A 14,931-nucleotide genomic window follows, 5' to 3' on the forward strand; every position below is an offset into this window, starting at 1 on the left:
TTGTTTACTGATTTATCTAGCAATTATGTACCAATTTTAGCCTGTGAGTCAACTTTAAGTACAAGATAGTTTTTTAAAAAACTTTTTCTTTTCATTTTCAGTGCAATGCAATGCAGAAACAAATTCTAAATTCTATGTATAGTCTTTAACTTAATGGTTACACTTCCGAGTACCTTATAGATAGGTAGGTAGGGGTAGGTAGGTACTTTATTTATCCCGAGGTGAGTGATAGTGATAGTCTATTCACCAGAACTACTGCACAGAGCTGTCATTAGGTAAATGCCAATGTAAGGCCATTGAGAGTGCAGGTATTGCAAGTGGAAGGTGATTAAGAATAAATAGTAAAAACAATGCAAGAATAATAATTACAATGGCTAATATAAAACACAAAAAAGTACAAATGCAGATTGTGCATTTGGCTAACATAGCCAGTAACTTACAGTCCAATAAAAGGTGATTAAAAAGTAAAAATAGTGCAAGAATGACGATTACTGTGGAAAATATAAAATACAAAAAAAAGATAAATATATAAACAAATTCAAATGCAAATTTTGAAAAAGCTAACATAGCCAGTAACCGACTTACAGTCCAGCAGCCTAATCAGTTCAGTTCATCTTTATTAACAGACTCAAAGTCCATTAAAACACATACAACACAAACAACAATACATACATTCAAATAGAGACTGCCACTTTTTATAAAAGACAGTTATACCAATGTTTCCACACGGATGACTGGTAACTTATATCATAACGTACGTAACACTAAAACAAAGATTTGACAGTAGCATGATAATGGCGTTCTGAGAATCATTTAGCCGACATAAAAATTTGTACATCAGGTTTCTCAATAGAGCCTGGCAAGTGTTGATACCTGCATTACAGAACAGCTCGCTTGCTCTACACCACCTGGGTTTTTAAGTAATATCCGCATGCAGTCGTTGTAGGAAACCTGAAGCTTATGCATGCTTGCCTTTTTAAACTTGGCCCACAGTATAGAGTGGAGTGCAATAGGCTCTTAAGAGACTTATCTTTACATGGTCTGAACACATGTTGAACTTTCTTGCCAACATGTTAGTTTGAGCATATAATATACGGCACTGCCTGTACATGTCGTCATCATCAGACATTTGATCTGTGATAAAGTGCCCCAGATATTTTGTTTTATTACAAACGCATAAAGTAGCATTTGTCCTGATAGATATAAATCTTCTTTTGATCTACAGATCATGAAACACTCTTTTTCACAATGTATTGCACATCATATCTGACTCCATACTCGGAGCATATACACTATTCAGCAGCTGTTGAAACCCAGCACTGCTAGGAGAGATAATAGCCAGATCGTCGGCATACATAAAATGGTTTATCAGGGTGTTACCAATCATACAGCCTGTTTTACAGCCTCTTAGTGGGTCAGATAAATCATTTATGTACACATTAAAGAGGGCTGGTGAAAGTAACCCCCCTGTTGTACTCCATTACCAACACCGGAGACTCTAATGCACCCTTTGTCCTGCATATTCTGGTTGGCATACCAATATACCAAGATTCTTATAATGCTGTCAGGCATGCCCCTTTGACTCAATTTCAGAAAGAACTTTTTGGTGATTTACTCGATCAAAAGCCTTAGATGCATCAATAAAGCCGATTACAACAGAGGAGTTTTGTCTTCTATAGCTTTTGGCTACTTCTTTCAAGGCATAGATATACAAATCAGTACCACGCTTAGCCTTGAAGCCAAACTGATTGTCTGTGGTACCAAGATTAGGGATGTGACAGTGAGGATATTTTCCCACCGGTTAATAAACTTGTGACAACACCGGTGTTACCGATTACACCGGACATTTTACAAGAAAAGATAACGTTCAATATATATAGAGAGCTTATTTTGATCTTTACCGTCGGGTGGCTGTGTGTCTGGCTGGCTGTGACCGCTCCGTCCTCCGCACAGCGATTGCCTCGTTAACGTTATGGTTCCCTTATAGCATTGGGTTTAAATCTGAAATATTGCCAAATGGGCACGTTTGCTTTTCGCTTTGCATCGTCTTGTCTGTCGACTATCTCTCGTCCCATGTTTGTGAAATATGAATCCTGCTACTCTAAGCTGAGACTCCGTATGGAGTAGATGCATTCATTGTCAGATTGTAGTGTCTGTTGTTCGACTTTGTATTGATAACACGGCGCTGATACACCAAAATTAACTACATTTCTGTAAAATAAAAGCAAAACGACGGTGGGGGCGGTGGGTACGTAATGTAATTGGTGTGTGCCCGACTACCGTGTAACACCAGTAACACCGACTACCGCAACAAGCCTAACCAAGATATTTACATAAACAATCTAATAAAATCCTCTCAAAGACTTTAGATACCACACTGGCTAGTGCAATTGGCCTATAATTATCCAGGCTCCCAACCGTGCCAGCTTTGTCCATTGTGAATTGAAAGTTTTGGAGGATTGAACCAATGTAGCTACTGCAGAAGTTAATGTGGATCCAATAAAATAAACATTGAGAGAACGCCTCTACTTATATGTCTATCATCCTTTGGGCAAGTCTATCACTCAGTCAGTCTGCTGAGACAGATGCAGCTGGATCATGGGAAAGGAATGTTGTCATCCTAGCAAATCATTTTGGGGTCAGAGGAAGCGCTTCCTGGTTGATTTAGGGAAAAATAACACCAAAAACAAAATTTACTTAGCCTATGCCAAACCATAATGATCATGATTAGCTGGAAAATGCCCATTCCCAAGGAGTTAGAGTCCCAAGTAGTTCTTTGGAAGGCATGTCAACCTGTGAAATGCAGTGACACTTTGATCCTTCCAATTTTAATTTGACTGTTTATTTCTTTATTCCAAGCTCATAATAGCAATAAACCATCTGGCCTCTGGCTGTCTTGTGTTGTTGTCAGCACTCCTTGTTCTCATCCTGTCTCTGAACAGACGGCATGCTGCTGATTGACTGAGCAAGAACTTGAATTGTATATTTGTGCATGTTTAGATACAGAGTGTTGTTCTGTACATGAACGTCAAAGAGAAAGCATGGGATGGTGGTATGAGTGAGAACGGTTTCCCATACCAAATTAACTAATCTACTAAACCACCAGGAAACCCATAGTCCATCAAAAAGGGACTTTGTTCCCAAGGTCAGTCTTTGTGCTGCATTTCAAAAGCTAAATTCTTGGATATCCCTTCTTTGTCCTGTTAAGTAGACCTGGGTAAAAACACAGCCATAAGATAAATGTTATTATTTTGTACAGAGCCATTAGATAAGCCTGTTTTTGTTTTGTTTATGTAACAAAATAAGCAAAGCTCAGAGGTCTACTAAGTAGTTTTTGGAGCTTTCAATCGCATCTCACAGTCTTCACTCAGAAAATAAAGCTGTAGAAAAAAATACAGTTCAGAAAAGCTACTAGTTAGACCTTTTGATTTTAGATTATTTTGTTAACATATACTGTTTCCAAAAGGTAAAGAATGACTTTCCACGATTAAATACATAAACATATTTAGCGATGTTTTCCATGAGAAATAATGGGAGTATGACAGTCAGTGGGGTGCAGTCAGTGCTGCCTGGGGACCAAACTAGACATTGGCATCAGTCACCCAGACGGTGACAAGAGAGTCGTAAGTCTGTCGGTGTTCAATGTTGTTTTTTTGTTTGCTGTTAGTGTTTGAAGTGCAGTTTAGAGACAACTGCTTTGTCTAAATGTCAACTGATGGATCCGTTATTACTGAAGTGTTCATGTTTGAAGTTGACCTAAATTCAATTGCTTGCTGGTTCTGTTTTTATATGAGGACTAATTGTTGAAAATAATTTACATGTGTTGTTAACCACGATGCTTCTATACTATTCTGATACCGTACTAATGTATAGACCTTTGGTCCAAGTCTACTTCCTGTCAGCTACTGCATTAACAATCATTGCAACAGGAAATACAAAGGAGACCATTTAGACTGTTTATGTTGTCAAGTTTGAAAAGATCCATAGTATAGTAACGTGTAGGGTTGGGCCAGTGTAAACATTTTTGAAAACCGGTTGGATATTTAAACACCAGACCAGACTAGCTGGTCCACCTTAAAGGTCAGCCCACCTTAAATGAGCCTGGGCCAAAGTAGTTGTTAGCTTCGGGGTTAACCCCCTTCACTTTAATCAGCAGGTGTAAGCACGTACACCTGACCGGACCAGCAAAAACGGAAATCAACCCAACTTTAGTAGAATGGTTCTCGAACTTTTTTAAACCACAGCAACCCTAACTGTTTTTTTCCCCCATGGCATGCAGTCCATCGCTGCGGAATAACTGCATATTTAAGTTATTTAACTATCTATTCTTCAGTTTTATTCATATAAATGTCGCCCTCATTTATTTTTTTTAAATTAAAGATAATAAAAAATATACAATAATAAAAAATGGAAATGAATCTAAGAGGACCCTTGGTCCATGTTCAAGGCACCCCCGGGTGGTGTGTTGCTGACATTGGGAACCACTGCTATTGTACACTTTAATATTTGTTAGTGATGAATCAACAGAAACACTTTTGGTAATCATTTTAGTCATTTTTCAAGCAAAAATGCTACTTAAAAATCAAAATAAAATATATATTTTTATAAAATAAAAACATGGATGTTTGTAGTTAAAATATATTTTATTTTTGGAAAGTTAGTCAAACAAAACAAGTCATTTGAAGAACTCACTTTTGTCTTTTTCACTTTTTTGATGTTATATAGACCAAATGATTAAACAATTGATGATAAAACTGATCGTTCCTTTACTATCTGTATCTATGCAGTCATTCAACAGTGTCAACTGTTGCACTATCTTTATAAATCAGAGCTCACAGTCCAGTAAAGCAAACTACTTATGCTTCATCCTTCTTTACTTACTGTTGTTAGTTTCCTTGTTAAGTGACCATCATTCTGTTATTGGCTTAATATGCACTCAGAGTTGTCCTGTTAAAAAACAGGATGGACTTGACGTACTAATGCCTCAGCATGAAGCTATTCTCATTCTTACACCTCTCATTGTATGTTATTGCTTATATAACACAATCGTCATCAGCCCTCTCTGCTGAGCAGGGAGGATGTGATAGAGAGCAGTCCACTTCTTATATCATCCTGTTTGACTTCTCGCAACTGCATAAATCACCATCATAACAACACCTGTACGTCGGCTGTTACTGTCTCACATAACACACATGACTGTACAGACATGAGGATGTGACTCAGCTCATTGTTAGATCACAGCTGATGTGTTTGTCTAGCAGTAGAACAACACATGACTAACATGGAACATGTGACAATGATCCTGTCTGTCCGACAGGCAAGGCAGCTAAAAACACACCATGTGCAGTGCTGGAAAGCAAGTCAGTACATTTAGTCCAGTACAATTTTGAGATTTCAGAGGGTAATGTTGTTCTTTTAACTCCACTACATTTATTTGACAGCTGGAGTCACTGGTTACTTTACAGATTAACATTTTACATACAGAATGTATGATTAGTTTAAATTATATAAGATGTCCAACTGCACGTAAAGTAGCTAAAATTGACCTCCACATTAATGCACCAATAACAAAAATCCATTAGTATAATGTATAATAATTATTCAGTCACAGGGGCCATTTTTCTACATAATGAACACTTACACTTACTTTTGACACTTTAAGTACATTTTGCCGATATTACTTCTCTACTTTTACTTAAGAAAGGTTTTGAATGCAGTACTTTTACTTATATTTCAGTATTTTTACACTGTGGTTTTACTACTTTTACTTAAAGTGGCAGTAGGCAGTATATTTTTGGCATCATTGGGCAAAAATTCCATAATAACCTTTCAGCATGAAATTCAAGTGTTCTGAGAGATAACTAGACTTCTGCACCTCCTCTTGACTGCTTTCAGGCTTTAAATAATCTAGCACGTGATGGGAGACTTTGACCAATCACAGGTCATTTCAGACAGAGAGCGTTCCTATTGTCTGTGCTCCGGTCATTGGCTGCTGCGTCACAAACTTTCTAATATAACAGCTAAACCGTGCACTACAAGATGATTCTGAAAACATTTGAGACGAGAAATAGGCATTAACGTAACATAATATTGATTCATATTTGATCAGCGCTGCCTAGTTTGACTGTTTGATCGGAGTTCGCGAGTGATTGACCGCCGGCTCTCATAGACAGCAGATGGACAGCAGACCTCAGATCAGCTCTGACTGCTTGTTTTCTTCCGGTTTGTGAAATCTTGTAGATGTCCTCAGGAGCATCTGAGGACACCGGAGGACACAGACGCAGATGATTTTTTTCAAGTTACATGTTTCATTTACTACTGTCAAAATACAGCGACTGTTTTATAAAAATAACTTTTTTTAATCATATTTGCTCCAATCTCTCCTACTTCAGCTTTAATTAAAGGGCCTTAATAATGCCTCCACCACTGTAGGGATGTGACTAACGATTATTTTCATTGTCGATTAATCTGTTGGTTAATTTCTCGATTAATTGATTAGTTGTTTGGTCTATAAAATGTCAGAAAATGGTGAAAAATGTCGATCAGTGTTTCCCAAAGCCCAAGATGACGTCCTGAAATGTCTTGTTTTGTCCACAACTAAAAAAGATATTCAGTTTACTGTCATAGAGGAGGAAAGAAACCAGAAAATATTCACATTCAATAAACTGGAATCAGACCATTTTTATTTATTTTTTTCTTGAAAAAATACTCAAACCAATTCTCAAAATAGTTGACGATTAATTTAATAATCAACGACAACTACTCGATTAATCGTTGCAGCTCTACATCACGTGCTGAAACCAGCTTGTGAACTCTGTTCTATATTATGTCATTCAACCAGTCTCTTGACGCTGCACGGAATCAAAAAAGTCTAAATTCTGGAGAACAGTTTTGGCACAAACTACAGATAAAAATCTTTGTTCTCTTAAAGGGGAAGTCTATTTCTTTTTTTTCCCAGGCATTTCCTCGGAAAATTTTATCCTTTTGAATTTCCTTGGTACTGTATTTATTTTCCATTCGCAAAGTTAATGTGAAGCTCTTTAGTTTTGATAGAATACAAGAGAAAAATATCAGACAATTGTGAGATGTGGGTGTTGTGGATGACTAGACTCGCCTGCACTGGCTCCAGAATTAGTCTTCTCCACACGTGACCGCAACACACAAAGCCAGTGGATTGACCTGGGGGCAGAGCAGTCAAGCATTCATTGCATGGTGGGTAGTGTAGGCATGCATGTGTATGCATGTATAAGACACGCACACAGACACACTTTCTATTTACCTTTGATCCTTTGTGTTCATTCATCATTTTAGTTTCGGTGCATCATCGTGACATGTTTAGAGACAGAAAATTGAGCAGGAAATTCTGCATAGTTAACGCTTTGCACTAATTCTAGTATGGCGTCATAATTCACAGACAGCAAGAGCACCAAGCTTGAAGAGTTGCAATCTGCTGATCCAAATCCTTTCCCTGCTCCTCTCATCATTGAGTGCTTGTATTTGTGCACATATTTAGCATATTCAACTTTCTCACATTTTTGTATTTGACGGCTCCCCTCCTTTGTATCATTACTGACCCATTTTGGGAAGCCTTCCGCTGTGGATCCCATAATTCAACATAAACATGGTTTGTATTGAATTGGTTTATTATTCAATAGGACATGTCACACTGAAATGTAGTCCTGCTGTGTCATGCAATATTGGCATTTTCATTTGTAGCATGCTGTAAGTATAGGCTAAGAACACAATGCAACGGGGAAACATTTGTTTATTCTCAATCAGACAAAATTACTTCCTCTAATTATCTCTCCATTGTTATGCACAACAAAGAGCAGACCTGAATCCTATTGTTAGTGTTCAAGCTCTGATTTATGAGTGATCTAATTGGCTACAGGTGTTTTTACAGGTGCCTTCTGGGTTCAGGTGATTACATAGTTGTGTGTGGTATTTCAATGGTAGTGTTTAGCAAACCGTGTGTAATTATTTGCAAAACGTTTGTTAATTTCAAACTTGGTATAAAGCAGACAACAAAGTGTGAATACCTGGCCAATAGATGGGCTACATGAGGAACTAGTTTCAATAATTGTGACACATACTAGATTTTGTGTCTTGGCGATTGCAAAAAAAACTATAATTTAAGTTGTTTTAGTATAATTTTACAGCTCTCTTTCTCTTTCTGTAGGACTCAGCACCAAAGCTTTTAATAAACACATTACTTCGATCAGACATTACACCAATTTTAGCTTCTTTCCATCACTCCCTGATCAATCTGATCATTTCATTTTCTAGACACAATAGCCGGGATTCCACCAAGAAGTTCCTGTTAATTTTAGTTCGAGGACTACTTTTCAAGGAACTGAAAGGTTCCTTCAGCCCACTGTTGTCTGCGTTTCCACCGTGGTTTACAGACCTGCGAAGATTAGGCGAATTAGTACGCTGACCTATGAAAAAGGAACATGACATGTGACGAGGGCTGCTGGCGGTCACAGCAGTAAACACACTCTGCAGCCTGCAGTTCAGTGTGTCCACTTGTTTCATCTAAAAAACACGCTGAAAAAAAATTACTGCGATGACATTTACTGCTTCATAGTATTTACTGATGCACATTGGATGTAATGAATGAAATGCAGAGGAGGAATAGGACACTAAGAGCCACAGTAAAGTATCTGTATTTGTGCTTTAGAACGTAACCACCATGAAACAATCAGAAAACAACTTTTTTCTCATTCATACACAGCATTGCTGTGCTGTCTCTAAGCTCGACCTCTCTTGCTCGCGCAATCTCTCTTTTTCTCTCTGTCATTTTTAAATGAGTCGGGAGGCCGACAGCAGAGCCTAACTTTACTTTTAATGTCATCAAACAAAGAAACATGTTCTCCCCTCATCCTAAAATGGTCCTAAATCGATACTAGAGTACTTCCTTGTTTTATGAATGAAGCAGTACACAAGTTGACTAGGGCTGTTTTGGGGGGTGAAATGTCCCTGGAACTTAATTTAGGCCCTGGTCCCTGCGGTTGAAACGTAATGAGTTCCGCATAAGGTTCCTAATTTCCTGCAGTCGAAAAACAGGGTTTATGTCTCAAGGTCAAGAGCTGCTTAGCCCTCTTTCCACTGGGAGGAGCCTCTGGTTTTCAGAGCAGGGACTTCTGGCTGTTTCAAGGTCAAGTCTGAAACTAATAATTATTGTGCTCCTGGACTTTGCATCAGCCTCCCACAGAGTCTAACAGACGCCAAATATGTGCATGTTTTTAAAAAAAAATGTGTGGTTTGTGCACTTTGAGCCCTTTTCTTACTTACTGTCTTGTCTGTCTTGTTTATTTCCTGTCTTTTCTCCCTTCTGTAAAGCGTTTTGAACTCTCTGTGTCCATCTCATTTTACAGATTGAGCTTTTAGCTCTGATGTTATCCACGTCATTGTTTTTGTTTGGACCAGATTCCCATCGCTTGTGTAAAAAAAGACACCACTTTCTCTTCACTCACATTCCCACTTTCCCTGGGGTAAAAAAAAATATTAGAAATCCCAGTCTCAAACAACACATGTTTTTAAAGAAAGCATAATGTCATTAGTTATAATGAATTGCCACAGGGGCCTGCACTACAGCAGCAACAACATCCATGTGCAGTGAAATGTAATATGTACAGTATGTTAAGCAGTAAGTCAGTGCTTTGTCATCAAAATAAAAGCCAGTTTCAAGACTCTTTTATCACAGTATAATATAAGAGGTGCAGCAGCAGTCAGTTCATGAGAGCTTTTACATCTACACATTGTCTGGTAGGTCTTCATCCCAGATTTCGTTATAAATAATTAGGAGGGGGAGCTGGGTATCCAAGAAAAATACACCCATAAAACTGAACAAAAATATTTGGGATATTTTGTCAGAAAAACATCCAATACAAATCTTTCAGAGTTTTCAGTATTTATTGTATATTTCTCTTGTTTTAGTATCCCCTCCAGACATGTTTAATATAAAATACTATGCTTTGAATAAATCTAAAATCTATACATAGGCAAATATTGTAAACAAAAAAGTCCAGTGTATGTGTGCTGGAATTTTCAGGCTTTCACATCATACTTGTGTATGTTGCAAACTAGTTGTGATGTCCCAAAATCATGTTTTATATTATCATATAATCATTTTTAAGGTGAGCAGAGATACTTTCCTCCTTCAGCAGACAAATGTGAAACAGCTTTTTTAGTGTCAAACTCTGCAAGCTCATCACTCTCCACAGTGAAGGTCAAACATCAAAATGAAGCTATAATAAGCAAAACACTTCTTTTTCAAGTTTGTAGTGTAACCATCTCCCTCTCTGCTGGTGTGTGTTTATTATACAGAAGGGGAAGTAATGGCCATCATGGCAGAACAAAGAGATAAAAGACAGCGAACATGGAACATGTCACACATAAAACATATCTTGCGTGCACGGCTTGTTTGATCTCTGGGAAGATGATGCACCACAGCCGTAAAATAAGTCCTTCTCGTGATGTTTCCACCTCTCCTCTTCTTTGATGGTGTCTTAATGAGATGCACCTCCTCCTTCTTTGCCCATTCCTCCACGTCGTCCTCCTCATGAATGTAGGAGCATCACTCTTACTAAATTCCATCAGTGAATGAAGACTGTGCACTCTAGCATGTCACTCCGCCCTTGTTGCCTGTCATTTCAAGTCCATTCATGTATGTGTGCGTCCACTGTACATAATTATGTGTGAGAGTGACTGACTGCAGCTTAAGCTTAGTATTTCTTAATGAGATGTTGATGGTGCGCACGTGAAAGGATTGCTCTTTGTATTTTGTCATTAAATCCTAATCAAGCCCACAGAGCGCTTGATTATGAAATCAAAATGTTATCAGAAAAAATGAGAGTCACAAAGATGAAGGTCAGATTAGAGGTGTTTCATGACAATCTCAAAGTTTAGTTTACTTACTTGTTTCCTTATCAGGGTATTTCTAGCTCAGTAGCAGAGACTCTGTAACACATTAGCTATGTTTGAGTCTAATGCTATCAGAAAACATCCACAAGGTTGTCTTGAATCTTAAATCCAGCTCCAGTCTTCTCCTATCTGGAAATATTTCTTTTCTCTTTTTCTCTCTCTGCTTTACATTACTGAAAAAAAAAAAAAATCTGGAATGAAAAATTAACATTTTAAAATCTGTGTGTTTATCTGTTTTCAGTTTCGATGTGGAGAATGGCCCGTCCGCCGGATGCAGCCCTCTGGCCTCCCCCGGCTCTGGTCTGGTCCTTCACACTAACTTCCCCGGTCATAACCAGCGGCGAGAGTCCTTCCTCTACCGCTCTGACAGCGACTATGATCTGTCACCCAAGTCCATGTCACGAAACTCCTCCATCACCTCTGAACTGTAAATATACAACACATGCAATCACACGCACATCATGCACACATGAGTATATACATGACAGAGAAGATGCACAGTAGAAGGTGGCATAGAAGTTGGTATATACCTAATGTATATACTGTATATATACATACATGTAAATCAATCAAGCAAATAATAAATTAGGATAAAATTCGTTATTGTGCTCTCCGTAATGGTAGCTTAACCAAAAACAAACAAAAAAGCCAAGTAAACCTCTGTATTGTTAATGCTCTAACCCAACTTAGATTGTAGTTACCTGGTAGGGCAGCCTTTATGTGGCTTGAGAGGCAAAACTGCATGCAAAAAAACATTAATGAAGTTTATTGTTGTGTGTGCAATAAGGGTGAAAGAAAATATTGAGTATCCTGATATGTTTTGTGATACTGTATCAATTCTCAAAAAACACTATAGATTTTAAATGAATAGTTTACATGCAAAGATAAACTCAGTGAATACTTAATCTCTTAAATACTTTATTGAGATGTGCCCTCTCAAAGTAATGATGTTGGATGTTACAGGGACTGTGATAGATGCAAATGCAGATCCCACTGTTCTGACTGCATAAAAAAATTGGTGTCTTCTTTATACTATCACAGTTTCCCAATATTAAAAAAATCACAATATATCGCCCCGCTTACAGAATCGCAATATATTGAATCATAACCCCTGTATCATGATACATATCGTATCACCAGATTCTTGCCAATACACAGCCCTAGTGTGCAAGGTCATATGACTCAACTGAGTGCATCAATATTTGTATCAACTCAGATTTTCTCTCATCTGGATTATTGTGTCTGAACAGTAAAACAACAATGTTCAGAGAGACTTCAGTAAGAACATCAAGTTAAAATGTAAATTTTACAGTAAAATATAAATGAATATTAGGTGCAGGCATGGAAGTAAAAACAATGTACCCTTCTTTTCAGATGCACATGTCGACATATTGATTTACTCATTCATTCCTTCACTCATTCACTCACCCATGTTACTGTTAGAAGTCATGACAATGTTTATAGACAGCACACTGACCCAGGAACAGTCACTCGTCGTCACTTCAGTACGTTGAACTTTGCATCTCTGACACTGTGTGTCACAGCACAGTCAGCGCAGTGTAATAAGAATTAGCTTAAGACATAAACATAAAAAGCAGATGATTTAAAGGATGATAGAGATGTACTGTACATTTTCAATGTTGAAAATGATATGCTGGATCTTATTTTGTACAATATGTTATCTGCAGAAAAGTAGGGCTCTGTGATATGGGTTATGCTAATATCACAATATTTTCTTTTAGTTTTAGCATATGTTTAAATGAAGTTACAATTCAAAGGTTGCAGACAATAACACTGAAATTATCACTTGTTACAATTAAAATTAATGCAAGTTGAATAAAGTTTAGATACAAAGTTGTGCTTTTGTCAGAATGAATAATTTTTTACTGACTGCAGCCACAGTTCCTGTGCTGTTTTATTTACCAGTAAACTACATCACAGGAGGCTCTGCTGCTGCTGCTGCTATGCACCCCAGTGGAAGATCTGATACATAGGGGGGTGGGTTTAAGGAGTCCAGTACATGACTACAGATGATTTGAAACCCTCAAAAGAGTAATTCAGTATTTCACCCCATCTCATCTTACAAAAATAGGTCACTGTTAGAGCTGAGTGCCTTACAAGGTTACATCCCATCGGCACGGAAGACTCTGTTTTTGACCCGAGACCGTTCTCCGGTACTCCTCTCCCTCTTTGGACTTGTTCAGTTAATTATAGTAATGAGGCTGGCTGGGTCACCGTAGTCATTGCTCATTGTTCTTACTTAACATCTCTGCTTTCAACCACCTCGACCATGCTGGCAGAAAGCACTTACGCTTATCAGCTTTATGTAACAGCAAAACCTGATATTTGGTTTAGTGACGTTTCTTCTCTGTCTTTGTTTGTGTGTTTGCAGACATGGTGATGACCTGATTGTAACGCCTTTTGCTCAGGTAAACATCTTACTGTCTGTAACCCAAAATGAGTCTGATATAAACACTAATTCTTATTAAGTAGTTTATAATGTTTAGCTCTATATGTTCCAGATTTATTGTACCAAGCAGGCAAAAATGTAACCGCACTGAAATACAAAGGATTGTGAATATACTGTGTACATTACAAAGGATCCTAATGAAGATCTCTTCCTCTGCTTTTCTAGGTTCTGGCAAGCCTTCGAAGTGTGAGGAATAACTTCACTGTACTGACCAATGTCCAGTGTGCCTCCAGCAAGTAAGTGAATTGAGACCAGAAATCAAACATATTTACATGGCTTTTTTCTCAAATGGTTTACTTCGGTGACCTGCTTTAACTCCGACAACATTAGGAAAATATTTCTGACAGAGGACCTCCTTGAGAATAAAAGCTTTATATTTTATTATATTGTGGGGACCTTTAAGGAGTATTATAAATCAAGTTGAAGTCCACTTAGACACTCTTGGGATTCATTTATTAGATTCCCTTGTGGCAGAGTGCAAAATAAAAATAAAAACAATATACATTTTATGCAGTGAATCTTGTGGAAGTGAAAATACATCAAATTTAGCCTCTTCACTGCTTTTTAAAATCACTACAAAAGTCAAAGGTTGACCTCTCATTTAGTCAGCATGTGCACTCAGACTGCACTTCCATTATTTCACCACAAGGCGGAGGCATTGAGCTTTAAACAGACTGAGGTGTGACATCTGACACCACAGCTGCTCCCACCACTCACAATGGAGCAGCTAAAGCAGGCCAGCAAACAAACACAGCACATGCACACACACACACACACACACACACACACACACACACACACACACAAAATGCAGATTTCCACCAGTGGGGTTTTAAACATTTTAGACCGGGGCTGTAATAGCAAACTGAATGTAACTTAATATTACATTAATGCCACAATAAAAGTGGGATTCTAATTTTAGATCCATCATTCTTTTAAAGAATAGTTTCCTTCAATGCATCAGTCAATCAAAATGCTCTTTAAGGAATTTCTCTGTTGTGGTGCGTCACAAACACAAGAATACACCCAGAACTACATACACAGATGAAATGCCTCATTTAAAGTATTTTGTTGACTGCACTGCATTTATTCTGCACTGCTTCAGTGGCCGGCATATCATATTTGTGTTTGCCATATACGCTCATCATGACACAGACACGTGTCTCACAGAAAACCTAATACTAGTACAGGCACATGGTTGCATGAGGAAAAGGTGTGTGATTAAAGGCATATTGTTTTCAGTGGTCAGCATGTTATGTAGCTACAAATGTTACGTGATGACCATTTTCAACATGTTTTAACCTTCTCTTTACTTTCTCAAATCAATGCACTTAAGTGTTTATAGCTATTTTCATAATGTGAGCCTACAAAAATATGAAAAATCACTTTCTAACATCTTTGCCAGTGGTTTGCAATGTATAAATAATAATAGTTTTTTATGCTGGTACAGTCTATAGTTATAGTTATACAAAAATAGAGTTTCCATGAGTCTTATCTAAGGATGTAACTAATGATGATCATTATCAATGTGTCTG

At 37.8% G+C, this 14,931-nt stretch overlaps 1 protein-coding gene across 5 annotated transcripts in view; it reads left to right on the forward strand.

Moving 5' to 3' along the window:
* pde4ba (phosphodiesterase 4B, cAMP-specific a) overlaps positions 1-14,931 on the forward strand; it is a 205,618-nt gene that overhangs the window by 127,809 nt on the left and 62,878 nt on the right. For all 5 annotated transcript variants that reach the window (XM_074634889.1, XM_074634887.1, XM_074634890.1 and 2 more), the window contains 3 exons: positions 11,168-11,353; positions 13,319-13,355; positions 13,562-13,632. In XM_074634889.1, the coding sequence (XP_074490990.1) occupies positions 11,168-11,353; positions 13,319-13,355; positions 13,562-13,632 (294 nt within the window). The remainder of the gene's footprint in view (positions 1-11,167; positions 11,354-13,318; positions 13,356-13,561; positions 13,633-14,931) is intronic.

This window comes from Sebastes fasciatus, chromosome 5 (genome assembly GCF_043250625.1).
Source record: "Sebastes fasciatus isolate fSebFas1 chromosome 5, fSebFas1.pri, whole genome shotgun sequence".
NCBI classification, from domain to species: domain Eukaryota; kingdom Metazoa; phylum Chordata; class Actinopteri; order Perciformes; family Sebastidae; genus Sebastes; species Sebastes fasciatus.